This window comes from Fukomys damarensis, unplaced genomic scaffold (assembly GCF_012274545.1).
Source record: "Fukomys damarensis isolate Sample0158 unplaced genomic scaffold, DMR_v1.0_HiC HiC_scaffold_16, whole genome shotgun sequence".
In the NCBI taxonomy this organism is placed as follows: Eukaryota; Metazoa; Chordata; class Mammalia; order Rodentia; family Bathyergidae; genus Fukomys; species Fukomys damarensis.
Genome location: NW_022900928.1, coordinates 12,332,184 through 12,358,529, shown reverse-complemented (window position 1 = coordinate 12,358,529; position 26,346 = coordinate 12,332,184). Strand labels below are relative to the sequence as shown.

Genomic DNA, 26,346 nt, shown 5'->3' with positions numbered 1-26,346 from the left:
CTCTACCCTATTACTGGTACTTATTTCCAGGCTACCTGTTTAACCAATTTAGAAAACCAAGGCTCAGTTTTCTTCACTATAAAACAGATACAACAAATCTACTTTGTGGGGTTGTGTCCACTCCTTGAGATAGAGTAAGTTCTCAGTTTTGTCCTTTACCCTTCTCTACCTCCCCACCTCCCTTTACAGGCTCATCTGTCTGTTGCATGTTGACTTGACATTAAGGCTGCTTCTACCCTTGACAAAGTCCGGCTTCTTTATATTCTGCTCTAGTCTACTCCATCACTGAGTTATGCCTGTTATTGTGGGTGCAGCAGCAGGCACTGCAGGGCAAAGAAGCTCAGGGAGTGAGGCAGAAGGCAGGGAATCCCATCTGAGGTGGGCAATGGCAGGCAGGCAGGCAGGCAGGCAGGCGACAGGAGGAGCTGGCTGTGAGAAACAGGCCTGTGAGCCAGAAGAGCTCTTCTCTCCCCCAAGCTTATCTCCCTCCAGCTTGTCTCCCTCTTGCTGGCCTCCTGCCAGGCCTAATAGGCAGCTTCTTGTCACTCTGCTTGCAAAGCATGCCCCCTGCAGGGCCCCAGTGGGGGCCATATTGCACCCATGGTGGGAGCATCTGGCTCCCAGCTCACAGGCAGGCAGACAATGCTGAGTCCTGTGTCACCCTTTCTAACTCCACAACCTTTCACTCAGCAGACAGTGCGCCAGACCTTGGTCACTAGGAACAAAACAAGAAATAAGTCCAGTTTCAAGGACCTCACTGACATGTCCTGCTCTCCCACTGCCTTTGATGGCCTCTGCCCTTGGGCATAACTTTCCAGAATGACATCATTTCTCCCTCTTTGTCAAGAAATACTTTGCCAGGACTGGTAACGCTGACAGGTGAGTATCCCCTCTCCCTACCCCTACCAAAGGAAATGAGAGCAAAGGCAAAAGACCAGGCATTTCACATACTATGTCACCTCGTCTTTCCCCACAATCCTACAAGGAGGAATTCTCAACCAGTTACATAGATGAGGGGGAAAAATGGAGACTCACACAGAGATGGAGCCAGTGTAGGCCAAGGCTGTCTGCCTGCCATCTTTACTCTTTCTACAGCTCCAGGATGCCTGTGTCTGGTCAGCCTGCTGCTCATTCAGCTCTGGCCCTGGCCACTCCTTCATCTCGACTTTGCTTTTGTGTATTTAGATTCCCTTCAGTCTTCCTGCTTGTGCTGGTCCCAGAAGAAACTGCCCTCTCCAAGCCTAGTGACAGCAGTAGTGGTGGTGACAGTGGTAGAAGCAGCACCACATCCTAGGTACCACCTTTGACTCTTGGATTAGCTTTAATTACATCCAGGCTGGAGCAGCGCCAGTACAAATGATCTGTTACTGCTGCAAAGCATGCAGGTTGGCTGCTACATTTCCTAGCTTTTTCTCTGATGCCAGCCCCTTTGGCTCCCCTGGCTGCTGACAGCCTCCTTCCTCTGCTGTCTTTGGTTCTGCCTTTTTGCACATCACATTTGGGCTGCAAAGCAGTGCTTCAAACTACTGCCATTCCAGGCAGCTGAGCCTGTCCAATTCAATTCAAGAGTGGTTGAGTCTTTGCTAAGGGCCAGGCACTATGCTGGGTGCTGTGAACACACACACACACACACACACACACACACACACACACACACACACACACACACACACCAAGAAGAATGCATAGGGGCCTTGCCATTCAAGGTTTAGAGTCAGAGGCTAGGAGAAAAAGGAACAGAAATCACTGACATAAGACAGGCAGAGTGAGACTGCGATGTGAACTAAAATACCAGAGCTGGAGGAAAAACTGGTTTTCTATTGTGAGTCCTCCATTTTAGAGATGGGGGATTTAAAGCTCAAAACACAGCAATGCCTTGAACTAATCATGTCTGATAATAATAACTAACAATGCTGAAGGCCGTGCTGAGAGCTTGGAGCCATTCTATGAGTTTTGTGTACATTAATTCACATAACGTTATGAAGTAGACATATGGCCATTCCACTTTAAAGATGAGGAAAATGAGATATGAAGGGGTTGATACCTTGTCATGTTCATACTTGTAGTAAGTAGAAGACTACTGAACTCAGGCACTCTGGACTACACTGTAGTTTGTTTTGTTTTGCTTTTGTACCAGGGATCAAACTCTGGACTTTGCGCTTGTGAGGCAGGCAACAGCACCGCTGAGCTAAATCCCTGACCACTATACTGTAGTTTAACATGTTATGAGCTGGAAACTGACTTGACCTATGAAAGTAGTGAAAAGGCTTCCTAAATGAATTGCTCATAGGTCTAATCATAAAAACACCGAACTTGGGGTATGCAGCGCCAACTACGAGAAAATCTCAATCAGAGGTGTGAGTCCAACTGGGAGTTCCTTAATGCTACTTAGTACAAGATGGTGAGGGAAGTGAGCAGAGCTGTGTATTTCCAAAAAAAGAGCCACATCAAGAAGAAAGAACTTGGCAGAAAGGATTTATTTAAAGAACCAAAGCTGTCCAATCCACTTTTCTTTTTAACAGTACTGGGACTGAACCCAGGAGCTCTAATACTGAGCCCCACTCTCGTCCTCCTCTTTATGCCTGGCTGTCTATCCATGATGCCCCAAGCCTGTAGTTCTTTATGATCCCCAAGTGTCACTTCCTGAGGCAAGAAGACCAGCATGGGCACCTTATAAAGGTGTTCAATGACAGGGAATGAAATTTTCAGGAAAGGCACTTTTAGTAAACTCTTGGTAATAACAGGCTTCCATTTTCCTAAATTTCCCCAATACCTATACACACACATGTACCCTGGCTTTTAGTTAATCAAGTCGTCTCCAATTCCATCATATGAGTTTCAAAATAAACATAGTATCAGTATAAAAATTACTTACCAATTACTGCCAAATTATGCTCTGAGCCACAAGAGATCTATAAAAAGAAAGAAAATATACTAGACAAAACGTATAGCAATATTTCAGCTGGTATATTTTATGATCACTGTTATTTTCTAATGACACTAATATCCATTTGTGGCAAATTTTAGGAAAGAAATAGAAAGAAGTACCATATACGAACGTTAAGACTATAATTACAACATATTCACAGATAACACAAAGAGAGAGTCAAAAAAACATTAAAGAGAACTGCACCACACACGATGTGAAAGAAGTTGCCTTTAATCCGACCATAGTAATTTTTTCTACTTTTTTGTATTTTTCAAACTTTCTATAATGAGCATATGTTACTTTAAAAATGGAAAGACACAGGGCCGGGGATTTAGCTCAGTGGTTCCACCGCCTGCCTTGCAAGCACAAAGATCCGAGTTCAATCCCCGGTACCAAAAAATAAAAAATTTAAAATTAATAAATAAATTTTTAAAATGTAAAGATAAGGCAATAAAGATAACAGATTTTGGAAACTGAACTAAAAAGACCATCACTCTCATCTGGACTGATAAAATGAGCAAAGGATTCAGTGGAAACAGACTGGGCTGAAAAGACGCTCAACTTTCTCATCTGCTCATTCTCTCCTTCCCGCGCAGCCACATAAACCCTGAAGTGCTTTGCGCATGCCCTGTTCTCTCACACCCACAGGCCTTTTACACATGCTTGTTCTGCCACCCAGAATGCCTCGTCCTACTGCCTACCTAAAAAACCCCTACTCGTTCTTTAAAACCTCGAAGCATCTACTGAGACCCGTTTGCTGTTGCTTCTAGGCAAACTCGGGCACTCCTAACATTTGCCTTTCTGTTAGGCATAGTACCGTAGCAAATGCCTGCTGCCTTTTAGCATTTTTCCTGTCTCCTCACTAGTCTGCATGTGTCCTGGGACCAGGGGGCCAAGTCTCCACCGCGGTATCACACAAACACACTATGCAAAGCCGGAAACTCGGTTAGCATCTGCCAAGTGAGAGAAAAAATAAAAGTACACAAAGGAACAAACACTTACTATGTAAAAGACAGTAATTTAGGTTTCTGAATCCAGGGTTCCCAAGTAGTAGAAAATATTTCTTGCCTTTCAGTCTTGGTGTTCCAACGTGATAGTGGGAGGAAGTGATTGGGAATCTAAAAGCATAAGTGGTTCCCTAAGCACTAATTAAGAGGAACTCTAGACTCTGAAGAAACATCCCGTGACCTTCTCCAGGACGCTCACATTAGCTCCTGGCAAGAGGATGGTCTCAGGTACTCTAGAATGTTAATGCAGGTAGGGCGGTGGAGATCACCTATATTACCAGGAGAAACACAGGCTTGGGAAGGGAAGTAACTTATCTCAGGTCTCAGAGCAAGTCTGACAAAACTAAGACAAATCCACCGTTCTATTCTTTATGATGAGATCAGCTCTTTTTATTAATATGAATGATTCCAAATAAGAGTGAGGTCACATGGTGTTTGTCTTTCTGTTCCTGGTTTATTTCACTTAACATAATGTCCTCCAGGTTCATCCATATTGTCACAAGTGCCTCTAGTTAATAATATGTTGTATTCTTTAAAAATCTAATATATTTTAAGCTTTTCCACCATAAATATAGAAAGTATGTGGGGTGGGTGATGTGTATATTAGCTTGGTTTAGCCTTTCCACAATGCATATATATTTCAAAATACCATATACATGATACCTAAAGCGTGTGTGTGTGTGTGTGTGTGTGTGCGTGTGTTTGTGTGTGTGTAACCCACCAATTAAAATTTTTTTTAAAAAAACTATGACTACAGCCACACTGAATCTCCTTTCACAAGAGTTCCCTTCTTGATGCTAGACATTGTTTTCCAGGGAAAAGCACCAGGAAACAAATTCAAGCAGAGGCACAGACAGTGAAGTAACTCAGAGTGCAGGAGGCTGTCTCCACACTGGTGGGTGAGAAGGGGCAGCAAGCTCTTTCTTGTGGAGAAGCTGTGCTTCAGTGAACCCAGCTTCCACAGAGAGGACTGTGCACATTTATAGGGGCTCACTAGAGTGTTTAGCAAAGAAACCGCTGTAAAATTTACCCTTAGTAAACAGTCCAGATTGTCCAGTTTCTGAACTCCTTTGAAGCTGGCTATGTTGGTGATTTACCTTAAGGCTGCAGTATGCCTCACCCAGGCCCATGGACATACAACACAAGTTCATTATAAGCTTCTGACTGGTTTCTTGGGTCTGTTGTAGGAAGAGGCTTAGACTGATGAATAGGAAAAAACTTAGACATCTAACAATGTGGAAATATATATATATAAAATGATAGAGCCATCTGATGAATTATTAAGCAGTTTTAAAAACTGATGCTCATAATAATAGGAAAATATTCATGGTACTGGGAAAACTGAAAAATCACATAACACTGTATATATAATATGACCCTGATTCTATAATAAAACAAGAATAAAAATGACTAGGAGGAGATACATAGAAGTGTTAACAGTGCTTGCTGCTCTAGGGATAAGGATTTTGAGCATGATCTTTCTTTTTATGTACTCTCTGAATTTTACCTACTATTCCTATAATCAGGGAAAAATCTATTAAAAATAAGAAAAAAGAAATACAATGTAGCTCCTACCTCAGGGGAAAAAAAAAAAACTCCCACCTGGCTATAAAATCTGGTATACTCAGAAAAAAGGTGGGGGGGAATCTGAGAGAAATAGAACTAAATTATCCAAGTACGAGTTGTATCATGCTATTAATATTGTAAGGTTTTCTTCTTAGGTTCTCTGTTTTCCAAATACTCTAACTGCAGTGATATCGGTAGCAGTGGTGGTGTGAGTGATCAGAACAAATTGAGGACTTATGTGTGTTAGGTATCACAGCAAGGCACTTTGTAAACATTAATTAATCAATACAATACTCTTTTCAGGTAGGTTTGGCTTTCCTAGTTTTAGAGATAAGGAGCCATACATACTAAATCACCTCCATAGCTAGCTGGGGGGGTAGCAACAGAACCAAAACCCAGCTTTGCCTGATCTCCAAGTTAGTATTTACTGCTACATCATACCACCTTTGGGGTATTTTTTTTTCCTAAGTAATGACTTCACTTTATAAAATGCAGAGAGAGAAAGAACCTGCTTCTGTCTGCTAGAGTTCACCTGGGGTTGTGGAATGCAGAGTTGATCAGCCTGGAAGACCAAGGGCTTCCAGAACCAAGCCACAACAAGCGCCAGCATCAGGTAGCAAATGCTGCTCTGAGTTAATGACTGAGACAGTGATGAATTGATTTTGTCAAGTCAATGCAGAACTCAAAGCCCAAAGATCCCCGCTGCTTTCTGCTCTCTGTGCATGGCACAGAGCTCAGGAGACAACACCACAGGCCACAAAATTCCAGTGTTATACTCCTTCAACAAGATGCTATCAATGCCTACTTCCTTCAGGTTGCTTCTGTCAATATCTAAACACTGCCTGGCTGTAGGGAGCTTTCTAGAAGACTCTGTTCACAATGCAATGTGCCCAGGAGAAAGAGATTCAGAGCCAAGAATCCAGGTGAATCCTGAGTCCTCTGTTTTCTGGTTCTAAAAGCAATGGCAAAGGATTTAATCTAGGGCCCCAGTGTTTTCAGATGTAAAAAGTATACAACAGTGTTTGTCTTTTCTACCTTATAGAATTGCTACAGGATAAATGAGACAGTCTACCCCCTTTCAGCTATACATCACACCTTCCTTGCACACAAATCCAGTCACATCCCGCTCCTATATACAGCCCTTCAATTTCCCAGCACTGGTAGGACAAAGTCTAAACTGCACGGCATGGCTCACAAGGCCATAATAATTTTACTTCTGTTACCTCTTTGGACTCTTTTCCTCCCTGAGCTACTCATGAACTCTCAACCCCAAATAATATATTCCCTTTGTTCCATTCATTTTCCTTTATATTTTCTCTAAGAATATCATGATATTTCAGACTTTTATGCACCCTGTTCTCCTTGACTGTAATTCCCTTTCTCCCATTGTCTACCCAGGAAAATCCTTTAAGACTGCTCAAAACATCTACTTCATGGTAAAGCCTTCCCTGACTTCTTGAGGTACAGCAGCTGCTCCACCCTAGCTACACCCATAGCACTATGTGTCATGCCCCTTACCACACATGATGTCTGTTCACAGACTGTGCATGTGCTAGCCACCTCTGTCTCTCAATCACCGAGCAGTGTCTACCTGCCCAGCAGTGTCTCTGCCACAGAGCCCAACTGCAAGAAGGGGGGGTGGTCAAGGGTGGTAGGCCCTCAGAAACACCTTGGGGGCAGGAAGGGAGAGCACTATAAGAATAGACAGGGGAGATGCCAGGAGCACAGTAGGGTTGTTCCAGGAATTCTTGTGCAGCAAAGCACACTGGACCACAACAGAGATCAGTCCTAGGAAACAGGGCCCCAGCACGGAGAAAGCAGATTCCAGCTTGCTGGCTGGTCCTTTAGAAGGAGGACAACACTGCTGGTGTCTGTGAAAAGCTGCCCTGTCTCAGTGCTGCCCAAACACTAGAATGGTCTACTCTGTTCAGAGTCAGAGCTGCAGAAAATTTCCAAGCCCACAATTGCCAGTAGAACAGGATCTCCCACCAACTCTCTGTGCTGAGCCTGACTCCATCAGTTTTTGTGTGGGGAGTCACAACTCCCCCTGAGAGCTGGATCTTCAGACAGGTGGACCAGAGCAAAAACTGACTGATAGTAGACACCTAGTAAATATATACCAAATACATTAACTGGCTAAATAAATCATTGGATGAAGAAGCAAAAAATAGATGAATGTGAAAATAATTGCCAACTGTTGCTCTGAGTATTTCAGCAGTACAGCTGAACCATTTCTAAAAAACAGCTGCCTGGATCTTGCTGAGCGCTTATAGCCAGGCACCTGCTAACTGCTTTGCCCGTGTTATCTTATTTAATTTTACACAAAACCTGAGAAGATATAGTTTGCAGTTACAACTATTTAACAAATGAGGCAACTGGAGTTCACAGAGGCAACGTAACTTGCCTGTGTCTTGTGATTAGGGGAGGTGCAGGATTCTACAATCCTTCAAATACAAGCTTTCCGTCTCCCCAAGGGTTATAACTTTTTTCTCACATAGCATGGAAATAAACCACCCACTCAGTTCCTTACACCTGGAAACCCAGCACTAATTAAAAGGGCTTGTAATCTAGGAAAGCCCTAGATTTACAGACACAAAAGTGTTGCCTGTGGCCAGCAGTGGCTGCCTGTGGAAGATCGGTAAGTTATCCCAGGGTTAGTTCCTGGGGTTACAACTGTAAAATAGCAATAAAGGTTTGTTCTCTGGCCCCACCATGGGAGTTATTACCTTGCTGGAGAACTCCCACCAGATTATTCAATTCTGAAGGGGGAAACCCCTGGTGCCCACAACAGAGAAGTGAGAAATAAACACCAGAGTCCAAACAGGCCTTAAACACTGGGAGGCCAAGAAAAGGGAGGCCAGGCTGGAAATGCCTTCATCTCTGAAAAGCGTGATGATTGGCTCCTGCCTGCCCAATGGGCACAGATGCCATGGCAATAGGGCACACAGGCCGAGGCACCTGTGATGGCTGGAGGGGGGCAGAGATGCAACCTCAAGTGGTTCTGCCCCCGAGGCCAGTCCTCAGCTAATATCAGAAAAGCACACTCTGGCCGCGCCTGACTGGCAGCGAGGCAAGAGAACAAGGGAACAAGCGCCAGGTGCTGCCTTTGCTAGAGCTCTGCCCCAACCCAGTAGCCATCTGTGCAGAGCTCTGGGGTGACCACAAGACATCTCCAAACTGTGGGGGAAGCACCACTGGAAGGCTGTGCACGTTTTACGGGCGAACTGCAGTCCTGTAAGCCCATCCTGTAGGCTCAAAAATGGCCCCAAATGGTGACAAGGCATCACAGCTGCTTACTTCTGGAAGCACCTAGCCTTTCAAAGATATCTCTGACTCTCTCTGCCATGGTACAAATGAAGATGGCAAAGGACTTTCTAGAGACAAGAAGACACCTGTGTTGCTGAGTTAGAGGGTTTATGTAGTGAGAGATCAAGCGTGGTAAGAAGTGAGAAGACTGATACTATGACAACTTTAAAAAATATTTTCACATTAGATTATGACATGACGGTGAGAAGAAAGCTTGAAGTCATTTAGGTGGTTCTTAAAAGAGTCAAGGCTGGAATGAAAAGGACTAAACTAAAAGCAAGACAGATTTGAGATTCACTGAGGAGGCAGATTGAGACTAAATATAAGGGTAGGAGGGAGATAATCAGAGCTGTTACCTGCTGGTTTGAGGCTTAATAACTGGAGCACTGGTACCAGTTTGTCAGAAAAGGAGGAGGCTGCTAGTCATGGTGGTGCACACCTGAAATCCCAACACTCAGGAGGCTGAGGCAAGAGTATCACTGTGAGCTTAAGGCTAACCTGGGCTACACAGTGAGTTCAAAGACAGCCTGGACTGCCTAGTGAGACTGTCTCAACAACAATGAACAAACAAGCCAACAAAAAACAGAAGGGGAAGGGGTGGTGTGTGTAATCAGTAAGTTCACAGGCTTTGAACTAGCACCTGGGTTTACAGGACAGTGTGATCTGGAACTAGTGATTTAATGATTCTGAGCATGATTGCTGACCTGTTTTTTGACCACAGAGACAGATTTCCACTTCTCAGGTAGCTGTGAAGATGCCAGACTACAGCAGTAAAGCAAAATTCTATAATATAACATGCTTGGCACCCACGTACTTACAAACTTTAGCTATCTTCCTCTCCACCACCTCTCTGTTTGAGAAGGTAGTAGTACCTTGTTCAAGCCTCAGTTTTCTTGGCCATATAATATGCTTTAAAAGAGGCAAGGGCTAGCTTACAGAGAAAGGGACAGCAGAAGCCTCTAGGTGTGGAGGTCCCTATTTGGGGGCCTCCTTTGCTATCCTGCTTCCTGTGGTCATAGCCAATTTGATTATGGGAGGACACTTGTCTCAAAGTGGGTTAATACAGACTGGCCACATTTTATGAAGTAGCTTTGTGCATCTCTGCCTGCAATAGCTCTAGGGAGTAAGTCTTCTAATTGGCAGCTACAGCAGTAGGTGGAATAGACACAAAGAAGGTTAATATAAGTAGGAGCAGCAAGCAGAGGAGTCAGAAGTGGCATAAAGAACAGAACAGAACAACCGAGTCACTAGAACGAGAATTCTAATGGAAGAAGCAACCGAGCCTACAGCTCAGGACTCAAGATGCTTTTTGATCTTGAGTTCTAAGTGTTGTAAATGACTTTCCAGTTTTCTTCTATCAGATATTTGCTTCACCTGTTTTCTTTACCTATGCCGAAGTCTAAGACAATCCTACAATACTGAAGTAGTGTTCTCTGAAAATATCTCTAGTCTGCAGAATAAAAGAACCTAACAAAACAATACAACTCAATTTCAGTAAAAGTATGCCATTATACTCTTAGACCATAAATGGAAAAGGATGGAACCATGTGAGCTGGACAACAAACTCAAAGACAGTCAATTAACAGATTTAGGCCAAGCAAACATCCTACAGTATACTTCAAAAATTTAACCCTTGTCCTAATTTCTGGCAGGAATATAAATTCAATTCTGCTTTGAAAAATTGTCTGGCAGTGTCTACTAAACTAAACAGACATACACATATACATACAGTAGTAGGAGACCCAAATACTCAAAAATAAATACTTGCTTATTTTCATTAAAGGTATGAACAAGAATATTCACAACACCATCGTTCATAATAAAACATTAGATTGAAGATGTAGTTCATCCCTGGTTTGATCCCAAGTAACATACGCACACACACACACACACACACACACACACACACACACACACGAGAGAAAAGAAAGAACCAATTTTTATCATCAGTATAAGATAGAAAATGTACTTAATTTAGAAAACATCACAGTCAGCTGGGGGTGTAGCTCAGTGGTAGAGTATTGCCTCACATGCACAGGTCTTGATCCTGGGTTCAAACTCTAGTAACACACACACACACAAACACACCCACACATTGTATTTTATAGCAGTAGAAAAAATTCACTGATATTTGCAACATGAATAAATCTTCAAAATAATATTGAACAAAATGAGTCAGACATAAATACTGATGACTCTATATACATGGACTAAAGCACAGGAAAAAATTATTTCAAATCAAAGCATAACTGTTCTAAGGAAGCAAAACCAAACAAATCCTAGTGACTTCTGAACACAGTACTTTAACTACATAAAGCAGTACATTTTTCTCAAGATTTTGTGAGTCTTTTCCTGGACTGCATTCTTAATTAAACCCAAATAAGTGTTATTTTCTTTGTTGTTGAAAAAAAAACAAAAACAAAAAGAACTACAAAAAATCTTTAATTACTGAGTAGTTTTTTTCTTTCAAAGTATACACGTACTAATTCTGAAAATATTTTGCATATAGTGTAGGCCTGCACAAATGAGAAAAAATTAATGTTGATGGAAGCCAGAATTCTCACTGTGGGTAAGAGGAAAAACAAATATGGAATGAGAAACATCAAAGAGGAATCCTATACATGTTGGATTAAAATTAAAGGTATCAGTATGAACTTACAGTAATACACACACACACACGCGCGCGCACACAACATTAAACTATGTAGAAGCAATGATACTCCAGCAGCTCGGTGTAAAAATCTTGGCTCTGAGATACTATTCAACTAAGACAGATCATAGCTTCCTGGACAAATGTTGGTTCCAGAGCTTGGACACGGAAAAAACAACTGTAGTCTGGAACATCTGCTCATGCCAGAAAGTAAGGAAGTGATAAAAGAATGACAGGACAAAGAACATAGAATTCACCTTCAGGGGTCCCACCAGCTAAATCAAGTGAGAATTTGAGCATCAGAGTTAATAACAAAGCCAAGTGTGATGGTTCGTGACTGTAATACAAGCTACCTGGAAGGCGAGGCAGGAAGTGGCAAGCCTATGCGACTTATCAAGACCCTATCTCAAAATAAAAAGAAATAGGGCTGGGGGCTTAGTTCATTGGTAGACTGTGTACCTGCCATGTGTGAAGCTCTGGGTTCAATCCCCAGTTCCACACACACACACACACACACACACACACACATACACACACACACAAAAGAAGAACAACAGTACATTAATAGCCTACTGAATAAAATCCATGAATACCTAGTGAATATTAAATGTGGTAGCAGGAAAGCTTCCTGGACAAATGGTAAGACATCAAAAATACTAAACAGGAAAGTAATAATTGGCTTAGAAAATATCGGGCAACTACTGCAATAACAATCAATTCAGGTAAGAATCACTACTGCATCTTAAAACTACTAAGCAAGAGTCTGAAGAAGAACAAGACATTTACATAGTCTCAAAGTACCTACACAGATTTCTTTTTCTTTCCTATTTTCATATTTCGATAACAGGCATTAAATCCAGAGACCACTGAGCCACACTCCCAGTCCTACAATTTTTGGGGAACAGGGTCTTGCTAAGTTGTACAGGCTGTTTTCCAACTTGAGATCCTCCTGCCTCAGTCTCCTGAGTACTAGGATTACCAGTATGTGCCATCATGCCCAGATTACTTCTTAATTATAAAGAAATAAATGCTAATTTTACAGATACAGGTGATGATACCACCTTACACAAGAGATCTCAGTTCATATCACTAATAATGAGAGAAACTTACATAAGATACATCACTTATTTAGTATTGCTGTTAAAGTGCATATGAGAAATCTAATCATGAAGAAAAAAATCAGATAAAATCAATTGAAGGACATAATAAAAAAACTATATTGCTTAAAAATATCAATGTCATAAAAGACAAAGTATTACAGAATAAGAGGCAAAGGAACATGACAACTAAATGTAATATGTGACCCGGACTGGACCCTGGATCAAAGTGAAAAGCTACCAGGAAATAGAGACAACTGCAGAAATGTGAAGAACCACAGGGGAGGCAGGAGGGAGAGAGAGAAGGGCAAGGGGAAAAAGAGCATACAGAGATGCATACAAATGGTGTAAAACAGATCCTATGTCTAGGTGAGGGATTTGGAGAGTTCTTTATATTATTCTTTCAACTCTTCCATAACTTTGAAATTTCAAAATAAAAGGTTAAAAAATTATATAAGGCAGATATGAAATATAAAAAAGCAAGTGAAATTAACCTATAGTGAGCATTTACAAGTGGTCGTCTTTGGGTAAATATATTTCGGTTTGCTGGAGGTGCCTAATTGGGTGATGAAATGTGTGTATACATTAAGTCAGAAACCTGTAAGTTGCATTTCAACCAAAAGAAAAAACATTCTTTACAAGGCATCCTCCCTTCTCTTCTTCCTTCCTGAGTAATTCAGCCCCACAGCTGACATGGAGAGGGTAGCCAAGCATCAGAGCCTGTGTGAGGAAGCAGAGGCCCAGTGGCAGTGGCAGCAGAGGCCCAGTGGGAGCTAGGAGCTTCACTAGGCAGCTGTGGGCTGGTGGGGAGTCCCTGTATGCAAGAAAGGGGGTCCAGCCGGACTATGGGGGAGGAGACTGTTTTTTCATGGGTAACTGGGCAAATATATCAATATTCTGAAGATAATGTGAGTTAGGTTTTTCACTGTCAAAACGAAGTATATTATAATAGAGGAAGCTATGGAATAAAAAATGTAATGTTGGTTATAATTAAAGATATTGGTGTGAATTGATGATTTTCAAGTTAGGCAGATAAGCAATATAAATAAATGTATATGTAAATATGTATTTCTATATGTAAAAGTAAGCATAAATGTGTGCTATGTACTATTATACCTGTGTTTCAGCTTTGTCCACTGAGACGGCCTGCAAGTAGAAATCCCCAATGCAATAAACACACCAAGAGTTGAGATTTTTGTTCTTTTTTCTCCCTCTTTTTTTTTTTCTTTGTACCGGAGATCAAACTCTGGATCTTGCACATTGCCAGTGAGCTAAATCCCCAGCCCAAGATTTTTGTTTCTAAATAGACCATTCCCCACTGAAAAGATCCAGGGCTTCTCAGAGAGTTGGCTGAGCCTAAGACTTAGGCAAGGAGAATACGAGATGAACATGAAGCAGCTGTGTCAGAGAGTAAAGAAGCACTCAAAGAATGGTGGGGCCATGTCAAAGGATCCAGGAGCCAACTTGAGGAGGTTCCTACAGGCTAAAAATGGGGACGGTTCAAGCATCAAAATAAATAAAGGTATTAATAAATGTCCAGATAGACTACCGGGTTAAGTAGGCCCTTTTCCTATGTGAACCTGTGATTTAGAGGGAGGCATCTAGTGGAAATTTCGAGGGATCTGGACTTCAATATGAACTACCTAAATTTCTGGTCAAGTTCAATAAATACTTCTTAAAGGTTTGCTAAAGGTTTGCTTAAGGTTTGCTTCTTAAATGCATAGAACTTATAAATACTGGGAAAAGCAGCCAGTGCACTAAATGTAATGCTCTGGATTCAAATGAACAAGCAGACGCTAACAGGTGATAATTTACAATATAAACGCACACATTCATATTCAAAAAATAAGTTGCAGAGATACAAGATTGGTGAGAAATGATTCAATAACACTTCTTGGAAAAAAAAGAGAAAAGATCTATGCTTGCATCTTAAGTTGGCAGTGTGACATACACAGCCACAAAAACGACCAATGCCTTCTCTGCTGGTCACACCACAGTTGGAGCACTGTGGTCAGCTCTGGACTCCCTCTCACATTTTATGATTCTAACTTTAAGGGATAACCAGATTAAAGTAACCAGAAGTGTAAGCTACAAGTGGTGATCAAAATATATGCTTAATGTTTAAATTTTAAAATTTTATTAAAGCAAAAGACACACTGCCATTAGCCTCACTTAAAATACCCCCACCCCACTTCAAATGCACCGATCCCATCATTCTTGTCACTTTCAGAAGCAGTTCTGGAAGTCCTTGTCCATGAGTGTCCATGAGGTACGATGAAAAAATACAGTGGCCACTGCTGCTAAGCTCCATCCAACAGGAAAGCGGGCTTCTAAAAACACTATGGTGTGTCTCATTCAGTGACATCCGGGTCTTTACTCACAGTCAAAATGACTATGAAAAGTAATGTTTTGAACTGATTCAGGACTTTGAGGCAGCCACAACAATAAAACTAATGACACCAACAAAGACTTCCAGAACTGCTTTAGAAAGTGGCAAGAAACATGGAACAAGTGTGTTTGATGTGAGCAACCCTAATCCAAAAATCCAAAATCCAAAATGATTAGGTTGCTCACATCAAATTTCAGATTATGGACTTTTAGATTAAGGATGATTAGTCAGTAAAGTCTATGTAGATACTCTAAAATACAATAATAAAAATCTGAAACACTTTTGATCCCAAGCATTTTAGACAAGTGATAGTGAACCTGTAACTGCTACTATTTAAAACCAGTGAGTTGTGAGTTCTTTACTGTGCAGTATTACTGTGGTAGTAGGTGACTAACCAAACACCAACTATCAATTATCTAGCACTAAGCCATTTCCAAAGTGTACATTCTCAAGGCCTCCAGCCACAACTACCGGGAACATATGTGCAGCTGAACAAGCTGGGTTTATCACTTGGCACACTACAGGGAACCATGAGGCGTCTCAGTAAGAAGGCACAGTCAGTCATCCCTTGGTAGCTGTAAGGAATTGGTTCCGGGATCCTACTCAGATACTAAGATCTGTGGATGCTCAATCACGTGTGGTATTTGCATCTAACCCACCTACATCCTCCTGTCTACTTCAAATCATCTCTAGATGACTTATAATACCTAACACAATGTAAATGCTATACAATGTACTATATTGTTCAGGGGGAAACGCCAAGGGAAAATATCATTACATGTTTCAGTACAAATGCAAATTCTTCCCTAGATATTTTCAATCCATGGTTGGTTGAATTCACAGATGTAGTAACAATGGAGTCAGGGCTGGGGAAGAGGGTGGCTCAGTGACAAGCATTTGCATAGAATGCACAAGGCCCTGAGTATGATCCTCCATGTCTCCAAACTAACAAAGAAAAACTAGAGAGAACAAGTCGGTATGGAGTGCCAGCTACATTAGAAAGGACTAAGATTTGGACTTCCATTGTGCGATATTAGGAAGGGCCTTTCGAAGCAGAGGTGTGCCCTGAATTAGGCTGTCAGAAAGTGAGGACATTCTATGATTGGTGCTCCAGTCTGGGTCTTGAATGTTCCCTAAAGGCTCACGTGCTAAATGAGGGATTGGTCTCCAGCCTACAGCACTCCTGGGAAGGAGTGGAATCTTTAAGAGGTATGGCCTAGCAAAGGGAGGTTAGGTCATCAGAGTGCCCTGGAAGTGGATTATTAGAATCAGGCCTGTGCCCTCCCCGTCATTCTCTGTCTCTTCCTCTGTCTGCCTATCTATCTCTTCCCCAGGTCTTTCTCCCTTCTTTCCTCCCTCCCTCCTGCCCCCTCCTGGCCTCCTCCACCATGTTTCCATAATGCTGTTTTGTGCCACCATAGGTCCAAAGCAATAGGACCAATGACCAAGGACCAAAACTTCTGAAAGTATGAGCCAAAATAAACCTTTTCTCTTTGTAAGTTGTATACTCAGGTATTTTGTCTCAGTTGAAGAAAGCTGACTTACACAAGTAGGTGTTGCCATAAATCTTACCCACAGGAAAAGCAGACTAAAGTGCGGTTACAGCTGTAATTGGTAAAGCCATATCAGTTACTCATAAGGCAGAAGAGGAAGGTGTTTGGTATTGTGTTCATGTTTTGTCTGTGTCCAGACATGACTACTGAGTGGTAATCTTGGTTTGTGCTGATCCACTATGGTCACAGAGTGGCCGGTCTGATGTCGGTGTTCTGTGAAACAGTTCTTGTACAACAGGACAACATTGATGCCTAGCTATGAGTGCCAGACTGGCTCACAGCAACACCCGGGCCCAGCAGCTGATCATGCCACGCCAGACTCTAGATGTCAGGGGATGCTTTTCTCTTCATCTATATAGCACCTTATTTAATCCATAAAACAAAACCTTGGAGTAAGCTTTATGATTTAGTCTAATAAATAAGAAAATTGAGGCCGCTGGACTTAAAGAGCCAGGTTCTGACATTTGCAAACCATCTGACTCCGAATATGAGGGCTGGGCTGTGTTTTCTGAATCTTTGCTTCTTTACTGTAAAATGGGCCTAGCAATAGTTGCCTGTCAGGATTGCAAAGATTAAAATAAGATCAAGTATGCCAAGAATCCACCCCACTCCTAGTACTTAGAGGTAGGTAGTTCAATAAATGCTACTATTTCCACCTCCCTTAATCTCCTCACTCTTTTTATATTATAGGGCCCCTGGAAAACATCTTTATATGCAATCAATTATAAGCAATTTTCATTGTTGTGATTTTAAATACTGGACTCTCTTCAGGAAGACTCCTGCAACGTGGCTCTTTCATGTCTCTGGGGGTTCCACAGCTGCCCAGCTCTGTACAAGCCACCTCTGTCCAGTGCAGAAAGGTCTCCTTAAACTCCCACAAAATGGAGCTAAATGGGAAGATATGTAGAGGTGGCCCAGCTTGGAGACCAGAACCACAACCTCAGAATATTAAAATTTGTGGGCTAAACCTAGGCTCAAACCAATGTCCCTCCAGCAAGAAACACACAGGCATAGAGACTAAGAGCAGAACTAAATCTCCTCAACCTCTGCCACCCTGAGGGAGTACCTTCAAGAAATCGGAGTTTTGGCTCCAGCCTTAGCTCTTGCCTGGAATTCTGCAGCGGCTTTCTGGGTGCCCCTGTCTCCTCTAATCCTCCCTGTTCTGCCAAAATACTTTTCCTAAAGTAAATGGGGATTATTTTGTTCTCCACCGCAGGCCCAAATCCCTTTGTCTGGCATTAACATCCTCTGTGGTCTGGCTCCAGTGCAGTTCTCCAGCCTCTTTCCTCAGTAGACTTATCCCTTCTGGTCTTATGAGACCCCCATCCACAATCCCACCATCCCACCTCAACACATCAATGCACGCTATGTTCTCAATTCACTGTATGCTTTACCATACATCCATGGGGAGGAGGGCGAAGAGTGAAAGGAAGAGGATTGCTAACATGTGTTGACTACTAAGCACTATTTAGGTACTTTATGTGGATTAACTCATTAAATCTTCATTTTATAGATTAATTGAGAAATAGGATATTAAAAACCTTGACTAAAAGCACACAGCTAGTAAGTGGCCAGACCTCTTCAGAAGTAATTGCTACCTCCTCTGGGCCCTGCTACAGAGACTGCACTTGTTAGTAAGTGGTCCACACATCTGTTCATTCCTATATTACATAGATTATAACTTTCTTAACCAGGAGGAATGCATCCCATGCATCTCTCTCTCTCTCTCTCTCTCTCTCTCTGGTGCCTTGCACAGTGCCCTGCACATAGTAGGTCAACCAGGTATTGGAATGCATCCCATGCATCTCTCTCTCTCTCTCTCTCTCTCTCTCTGGTGCCTTGCACAGTGCCCTGCACATAGTAGGTCCTAACCAGGTATTTCCTGAGTTGAAGTTACTCATTGCCCTACCTCCCACCACTCTTAGCTCAGTTTAACATAAAGGTACTCAGGAAATGCTAACTGCAAAATACTGAATTTATCTCTGAACGTCCTCTGTTCTTTGACCAGGGTCTTCTAAATGCTTTGTGCTCAGTAAATAATGGTGAATTGAGATACTAGATGATGCTTCAGATGTTCAGAAGCAACTCAGTGGCTAAAGAGAATGGCTTCCTAAGCCAAGCTAGGCAGATTTCACAGGCGTGAGGAAAAGTAGCCTCGGTGTACTACAGAGACAGCTGGAAAGCTGTAGCATATGGGAAGAGGCAGTGCAATACTTTCCTATCTCTATTGTACCCTCAACAACAACCAAAACAAGACAACTGCCTGACTGAAGCATTTGTGCACCAAGGCCCAAGGATCTTTTGCGTTGGCTGCAGGTCCATGGCACAGCCAGGCTGGGCCTCTGCTAGAACTCTGAACACAGCCCCTGGGCCCCTCACGCCAAGGGTCACTTCTGTTTTTTTAATTAAAACAACACAAACAAACAAAACCTACTGAGGCCAGATCCTCAAATTTTGTTTTTAGGGGAATCAAAAAGCCAAGAAGATATGACAGAGAGACCAAAGCTTATCATAACAAGCGTGTGTAGTACAACAATGAGCACAGCACAACAATGATGAACGGATCTAATGCAGCCGAATGGTATCTTGTAATACAGCCTGCCAGCCCGCAAGTCAGCAGACCAGGGGTACTGCAGCCATGTTCCCAGGGACAGGCTGCTGGAAGCCCGGGCTGGCAGTGCAGTTCCTGGCTGACCGATGGCCACAGGTACCTTCTTGATCTACCAATGACCAAGTGACCCTGCAGCTAGTCTGTTCTAAAACAAAGCTGTAGATTATCAAGTTCTATTCTGGACTACACCCACATATACATACAAGGTAGTTTTTAAATAATATGGTACATTTCCTTTTAGTCCTTTTCCTATAAATATTTGTCTGTGTGAATAAAATATAATTTCAGAAATTTACACTATTGGGTACCATATTATATATTGTTTTATATCATGACTTTTGTATTTAATGTTATATTTCCTGTCATTATTTTTATTAAAAATGTGGTTTTATGGTTTGAATGTAAAATGTCACCCAGAAGGCTCATGTGTGCAGAGGGAGGGATTTGGGGAGGTGATCAGATGAGGAGGTTACAGCTGAACACAGCCTGAAGGGCATATTCTCACCTAGGCCTCTCCCTCTCTCTGGCTGTTTTCTAACTTCTCTGCTTCGTGGCTGCCATGAGGTGAGCAGCTTTCTTCTGCCCCACCTTTCCACCAGGAGGATGCTTCTGCTTTGGAGCCAGCCCAACGTGCATGTCTTTAAAACAGTGAACTAAAATAGACTTTTCTCCTTTAGTCGTGTTGTCAAGTATTTCATCCCAGGAACAAGAAAGTGACTAACACAATGGCTTTATAGCACTGTAGATATTTTCTCAATTTCAATGTTTCCTTGCTGTTGGGTTTTGAGGTTGCTTTGAAGATTTTGTCATCACAAATTGTGTTATGATAAAATTCTTGTGCAAAAATATTACCTATATTCCTGAGAATTACCTTGGGAATTTTTCCAAAATAGGATCACTACAAAAAGAACTGTGAACTTCTTTAAGACACCTATCCAAATGGGGCAGTACATTTTACTAAGGCCACTGACAAAGTAAATAACATAAAAGAAAAGAAAGAAAAAAATGGAGAAAGGGTAATAATATTGAAATAATCGTAGCAGATAACATATATTGGGTGCATATGTGACAGCAAAGGTACTTAAAAGTATTGTATCCATTTGCTCAGCTGACCTGTGAATTAATCCTATAAGGCAGGACTAGTAAACCTTTTAGAGCTTTGAGTGATTACAAACGGTCCAATGCCATACATTCACCACCACTGCTATAAGGTAAGCATAGATAAAAGAAGCACAGCTCAGAGCAGTTAAATATCACAATTAGTAGGTGGGACAGCTAAGATTTAAATCCAATTATGTGCAATTCTGGATGATAAGCTTAAATCTGTGCTATATGTTACATAAAAAATAAAGAGAAGCTGGGCATGGTGGTACACACCCATAATATCACCACTGTGGGAGGCTGAGGCAAGAGCACTATCAGTCTGAGTCAGGCTAGGCAGCACTGTGACTTAATGAGACCCTGTTTCAAAAGGTGGGGGGAGTAAGGGATGTATCTCAGTGCAAAGACCTTGAGTTCATTCTCCAGTACTGAAAAAAAAAAGTGGGTGATGCTTTCGGGCTGTAGAGAAGGCTGGGGTGGTACAAGTGCCACAGGACAGGATGGGAAGAATCAGGTGACAGAATGAGATGACAGCAAGGGGAACGAATGGGCAGAAAGTCTTCAAATGTCAAAATACTGAAGGGTCATTCTAAAAATAAAGGTCTACCAAAAATGGAAGAGCTTCCTCCGGGTGGGCCTAATGTAATCACATACACACTTTAAAAGCAGGGAGCTTTCTCTGGCTGAAGGCAGAAGGATAATTCTAAGACTGGAAGCAGAAGAAGGCAGTACCTCTGGCTTTGAAGATGGAAGGGCCATGTGCAAGGAACAAAGAGCAGCCTCTAATTGCCGAGAAAAGGCCTGAGCTGACACCCACCAAGGAAACAGGGACCTCACCCCTGCAATCTCAAGAAAATGAACCTGCCAGCAGTATGAATGATCTCAGAAGCCGATTCTTTCCTTAGTGGCTTTAGATAGGTTCCAGCCCAGGTGATACCTTGGCTTAGGCTCTGTGAAAACCTAAACAGAAAACTAGCTAATCTCACCCACACTTCTGACTTCCAGTGTAAACTAATAAATACATGCTGTTTTAAGCCACGATTTGTGGTAACTTATTCTGCATAAAGAGGAAACATACAATGGGTGAACAGATAAACTGCAATACAACTGTATAATGGAATAATACTCATCAATAAAAAGGGAAAATGGACAGCTATGCATAATTATGTCAGTGAATCTCAGAAACACTGTGCTCAAGAAGCCAAGCCCCCCCACAAAAAAAGTAGACTGTACAGAAAGACAAATCTGACTTGTGGTGATACAAAGCAGATAGAAAACCAATTACAATTTATGGTAATAGGAAGGTTGGGGTTGAAGTGTATAGTATGACTGTCCTATCCCCTTCCTGTTGACTTTTCTGCCCAGCACATGCCTTCAGCCCAGCACTGGAGACTGGGGAGGCCCACTCACAAAATATACCACTATACATTCATTTTTCTTCTGCCACTCAAAGACAGAGGACTCCATTAACTCCTCATACAGGTAAATAGTCCATCAACAGCACAATATGAAACCTCTAAACACACATCCCAAAAGAAGGTAGGAATAACCTTCAAAAAGCTATGCTACATAGATTTCTCTTGTTAGGTTCCTTTTAACAATATATTCCCTTATACAGGGACCATAATGGGAAGGTTGAACATGCATGATAATTTAACACTATTTTTAAGAACATTTAAAATAAGTAGCAGGAAATGATGACTGAGGAACCTGGGAATCTGGACCTGACCTGCCTTTAAACAATACACAGGTCAAACATTTTTGCATGAATTATTTATTCCAGTAGCTCTAATACAAAATTGAGAACACAAACCGTCCCCTTCAGCACAGGCAGCAGGAAGGCTTTGTGGCAAGAAGGAAAGAGATGGTCGGGAAGCTACTGCAATGGTCCAGGTGAGGACAGGTCTGACTTGTGGTTCCACTACTTATCTGTTGTATGAACTTGGCCAAGTTACTAAAACTTTCTGAGCCTCAACTTCTTCAACTGCATGACAGGAATTATAGTAATAACCTCAGAGGACTATTCTGATGATTTAATTCAATTATCAAAATTTAATATCTGGGCGACACAGACCTAGCAAGGACCCAAAGACCCCGGAGGGGGTCTCTTCAGCTGCCTGCCTGCCTGAGATCACCTGGCGGGTGCGTGACCTCCCGGACTGTGCGACACAGACCTAGCAAGGACCCAAAGACCCCAGAGGGGGTCTCTTCAGCTGCCTGCCTGCCTGAGATCACCCGGCGGGTGAGCGACCTCCCGGACTGCGCAACAACAGACCCAGTAAGGAAGGTAGCGTGACCTCCCCTGCTGTTCTCAAACCTCCTGATTGGGCCAGTCCTTAGACCAACTCCGCAGAGGCATAGGTTCTCATGAGGGGTAGTTTTCTGAGCTCCCAACTTTGAACATCTTTAAAGAAAGGGCAGGGGAAACCTGTAATAGAACTGAGTGGAGTTCAACCCTGAGGGTAGGGAAACTCAAATTAGGCCTTGTAGACTGTGTTCAGTCTCAGTCATGGGGAACTGCCATTGGCTAGCTGAGACCAGGGGATTCGGTTCTGCATATGGCTGTACATGTGGTATAATATGAGAACAGAGACAGTCTGAAAGAGGCCCTTCAAATTCTTTTTTTTTTCTCTCTCTCTCTCTCTTTTTTCTTTTCCTCATTCCACCCTAAAATTTCTTTCTTTTTTCTGTCCTCTCTTTCCAACTCAGTCTCTTGCTCCACCATATTGACCCTCATCTCCCTTTTTATTCCGGCTCCTGCCCTACCTCAGACTTATTCTTTTATTATTTTTTGTTTTTAGGAGGGGTTTCTCTTTATGTTCTTTTCTCCACTCATTTTACCTCACTCATGGCTCTGTACCTTCAAGGGAAAGCAAGCGCCTGTTGTTGTTAAGGGGATATATTCTTGTCCTTATTCCTGCACTCTCTCTATCTCCCATGAAGCTAATAGCTTTGTAAAAATAGTAAGGTAATTCTACAACCTCTGGATTCACTTCAAATCTGCTCTAAATCTTTCACTTATCTAATCCTCTCGTTCTAAGTCGAACCCCCCATCCTAAATGGTAAAGATGCTATATTGAAAAGCATATTCACTACAAACATACTATGGGCTGCTTTTGAAATTAATTTAATTCACATGAGTTAAAGGTGATACATTAATGACTACCACAAGTGGTCAGTTTGCAAGCTGTGCCTGATCCTATTGGGCTGCTGAATGTATCAATTGGGATAAAGGGTTGTGATTGATTTAAAGAGTTGTTTTCTCTGATATTATGAAAATGAAGATGTCCATGAGTCATTAGAAACTCAAAAACTAAAACGCAACTATATTAGGAAGATTTAAGTAATACCCAGAAATTAAAGAAGGACAACCCAACAACAAAAATAAAAATGAGAAAACACTTAAGCAAGACACAAAAACAGATTTCCAGTTCACCAATGGCAAATAGTAGGACAAATAAGGATGAAAAGTCTGATAGTGAACCAACAGGACTCCCTGGACCCATAGCACAGGAGGTAACAAAACAGATCAATCAGGCTCTAGAAAAATTCAAATCAGAAATAATTTCCCAGTTAACCAGAGAGATGATGAGCAAAATGGAAGTCATGATTCGAGACTTTAGAGCAGAAACTGACAAAAAAATAGATGAGCTCAAGACCATGATAGAAGCCATGAAGACTCAGCATAAGAAAGAAATGGAAACAATGAATGCCCAACAGAGGAAAGAAATGGAATCCATAAAACAGATTCAAACAGATATCCAGGAGATTACAAACTCTACTGAACGTGTATGCAACAGAATAAAAGATTGCGAAGATAGAATTTCAGATATAGAAGATAGGATCGCAGTCAGTGAACGTGAAAAAAGAGGTCTCTTAAAAACAGTAAGGGATCATGAGAAATCAATCCAACAACTCCTAGATTATGCAAAGAAGAATAACATAAGACTGATAGGAATCCATGAAAACACAGGAGAAAACACAAATGACATAAAAAAGCTCTTCAAAGAATTAATGACAGAAAACTTCCCAAACAGAAGGGAAGAATTAGACATACAGATAAGTGAGGCATATAGAACTCCAACTAGCCATGATCAAAAAAAATCTACACCTAGACATATAATAATCAAGATCCCAGACATCTAACAGAAAAACAAAATACTACAAGCAGTAAGAGGAAAAAAAACAAATCACATGCAAAGGAAAGCCCATTAGAATCACAGCAGACTTTTCAACACAAACCCTTAGGTCAAGGAGAGCCTGGAGTGAGGTATTCCAAGTCCTAAAAGAAAAGAACCTCCAACCTAGACTGATGTATCCTGCAAAACTCTCTTTCAAAATAGATGGGGAAATAAGATACTTCCATGACAAAGAGCACCTGAGAAATTTCATGAACACCAAACCAGCACTGCAAGGAATTCTAAACAATATCCTAGAAAAGGACAACGAAATTCACAATAACATGAGGCCCAACAGACCAAATCAAATAGGCAAGGCAAGAAACTAAAAGGAGATGGGAGAAAAAGTAAAAAGAGTCAACAAATGGACAACAACATGACAAGAATAAGTCAAAATATATCAGTTATAACCATCAATGTTAATGGCCTCAATTCACCAATCAAGAGAAATAGATTGGCAGAATGGATTAAGAAGCAAAATCCAACAATATGTTGTATACAAGTAACACACCTAGTGCAAAAGGAAGCCCATAGACTGAAAGTGAAAGGATGGAAAACAATTCTCCATGCGTCAGGAGTCCAGAAAAAAGCAGGGGTAGCAATCTTATTCTCAGATAAAGTAAATTTCAAACCAAAACTCATTAAGAGAGACAAAGAAGGACACTACATCCTTGTAAAGGGAACAATTCAAGAGGAAGAGCTGACAATCATAAACATATATGCACCAAATACAAATGCCCCCAACTATATAAAACAAATATTAAGTAACATGAAAAACCAAATAAGCACTAATACAATTGTAGTGGGGGATTTAAATACCCCACTATCACAAATTGACAGATCTACTAGGCAGAAAATCAACAATGAAATAATAGAACTGAACCAAGCTTTGGAACACATGGACTTAATAGATGTTTATAGAGTATTCCACCCCCAAAAACCAGAATATACATTCTTTTCGGCTGCACATGGATCATTCTCCAAAATAGACCACATACTGGCTCACAAAACAGGTCTAAATAAATGCAAAAAAATTGAAGTCATCCCCTGTTTATTATCAGATCATAGTGCAATCAAACTAGACATCAATAGCACAAGAAACTATAGAAACTTCACAAGCACATGGAAACTGAACAACACTCTCCTAAACAATCAATGGATTACAGAGGAAATTAAAGAAGAAATTAGACAGTTTTTACAAATAAATGAGAATGCCAATACAACATACAGGAATCTTTGGGACACAATGAAAGCAGTTCTACGTGGAAAATTCATAACATTGAATGCCCACACTAGGAAAACAGAGCGGGCTCAAATAAACAACTTAACGATGAAACTTAGACTCCTAGAAAAACAAGAGCAAGAAAAACCCAAAGCTCGAACAAGAGAGGAAATTATAAAGATCCGAGCAGAAATCAATGCAATTGAAATTAAGAAAACGATACAAAAAATAAATGAAACAAAGAGCTGGTTTTTTGAAAGAATAAATAAAATTGACAAACCCTTAGCTAATCTTATCAAAAAAAGGAAAGAAAAGGCTCAGATCCATGCAATTAGGAATGAAAAAGGCGAAGTCACAACAGATCCGAAAGAAATCCAGAGGATCATGAACACCTACTTTGAGAACCTGTACTCTAATAAAATGGAAAACACAGAAGAAATGGACAGATTTCTAGATACTTATGAATTACCAAAGTTGAACGAAGAAGATAAAAACATTTTAAACACCCCAATCACAATCAGTGAAATTGAAAATGTAATTAAAAACTTACCAACAAAGAAAAGCCCAGGCCCTGATGGATTCACTGCTGAATTTTACAAGACATTTAGAGAAGAACTACTACCATTACTCTTCAAACTTTTCAATGAAATTGAAAGAGAAGCTATACTTCCAAATTCATTCCTGGAAGCAAGTATCACTCTGATTCCCAAACCAGAGAAAGATACAACCAAAAAGGA

At 41.4% G+C, this 26,346-nt stretch overlaps 1 protein-coding gene across 14 annotated transcripts in view; it reads right to left on the bottom strand.

The window, feature by feature from the left end:
• Positions 1-26,346, bottom strand: part of Sergef (secretion regulating guanine nucleotide exchange factor) — a 236,139-nt gene that overhangs the window by 86,866 nt on the left and 122,927 nt on the right. For 12 of the 14 annotated variants that reach the window (XM_033764092.1, XM_033764088.1, XM_033764093.1 and 9 more), the window contains one exon: positions 2,876-2,912. The exons of the other annotated variants lie outside the window; for them this stretch is intronic. In XM_033764092.1, coding sequence (XP_033619983.1) covers positions 2,876-2,912 — 37 coding nt within the window. The remainder of the gene's footprint in view (positions 1-2,875; positions 2,913-26,346) is intronic. 14 annotated transcript variants of the gene reach the window in all.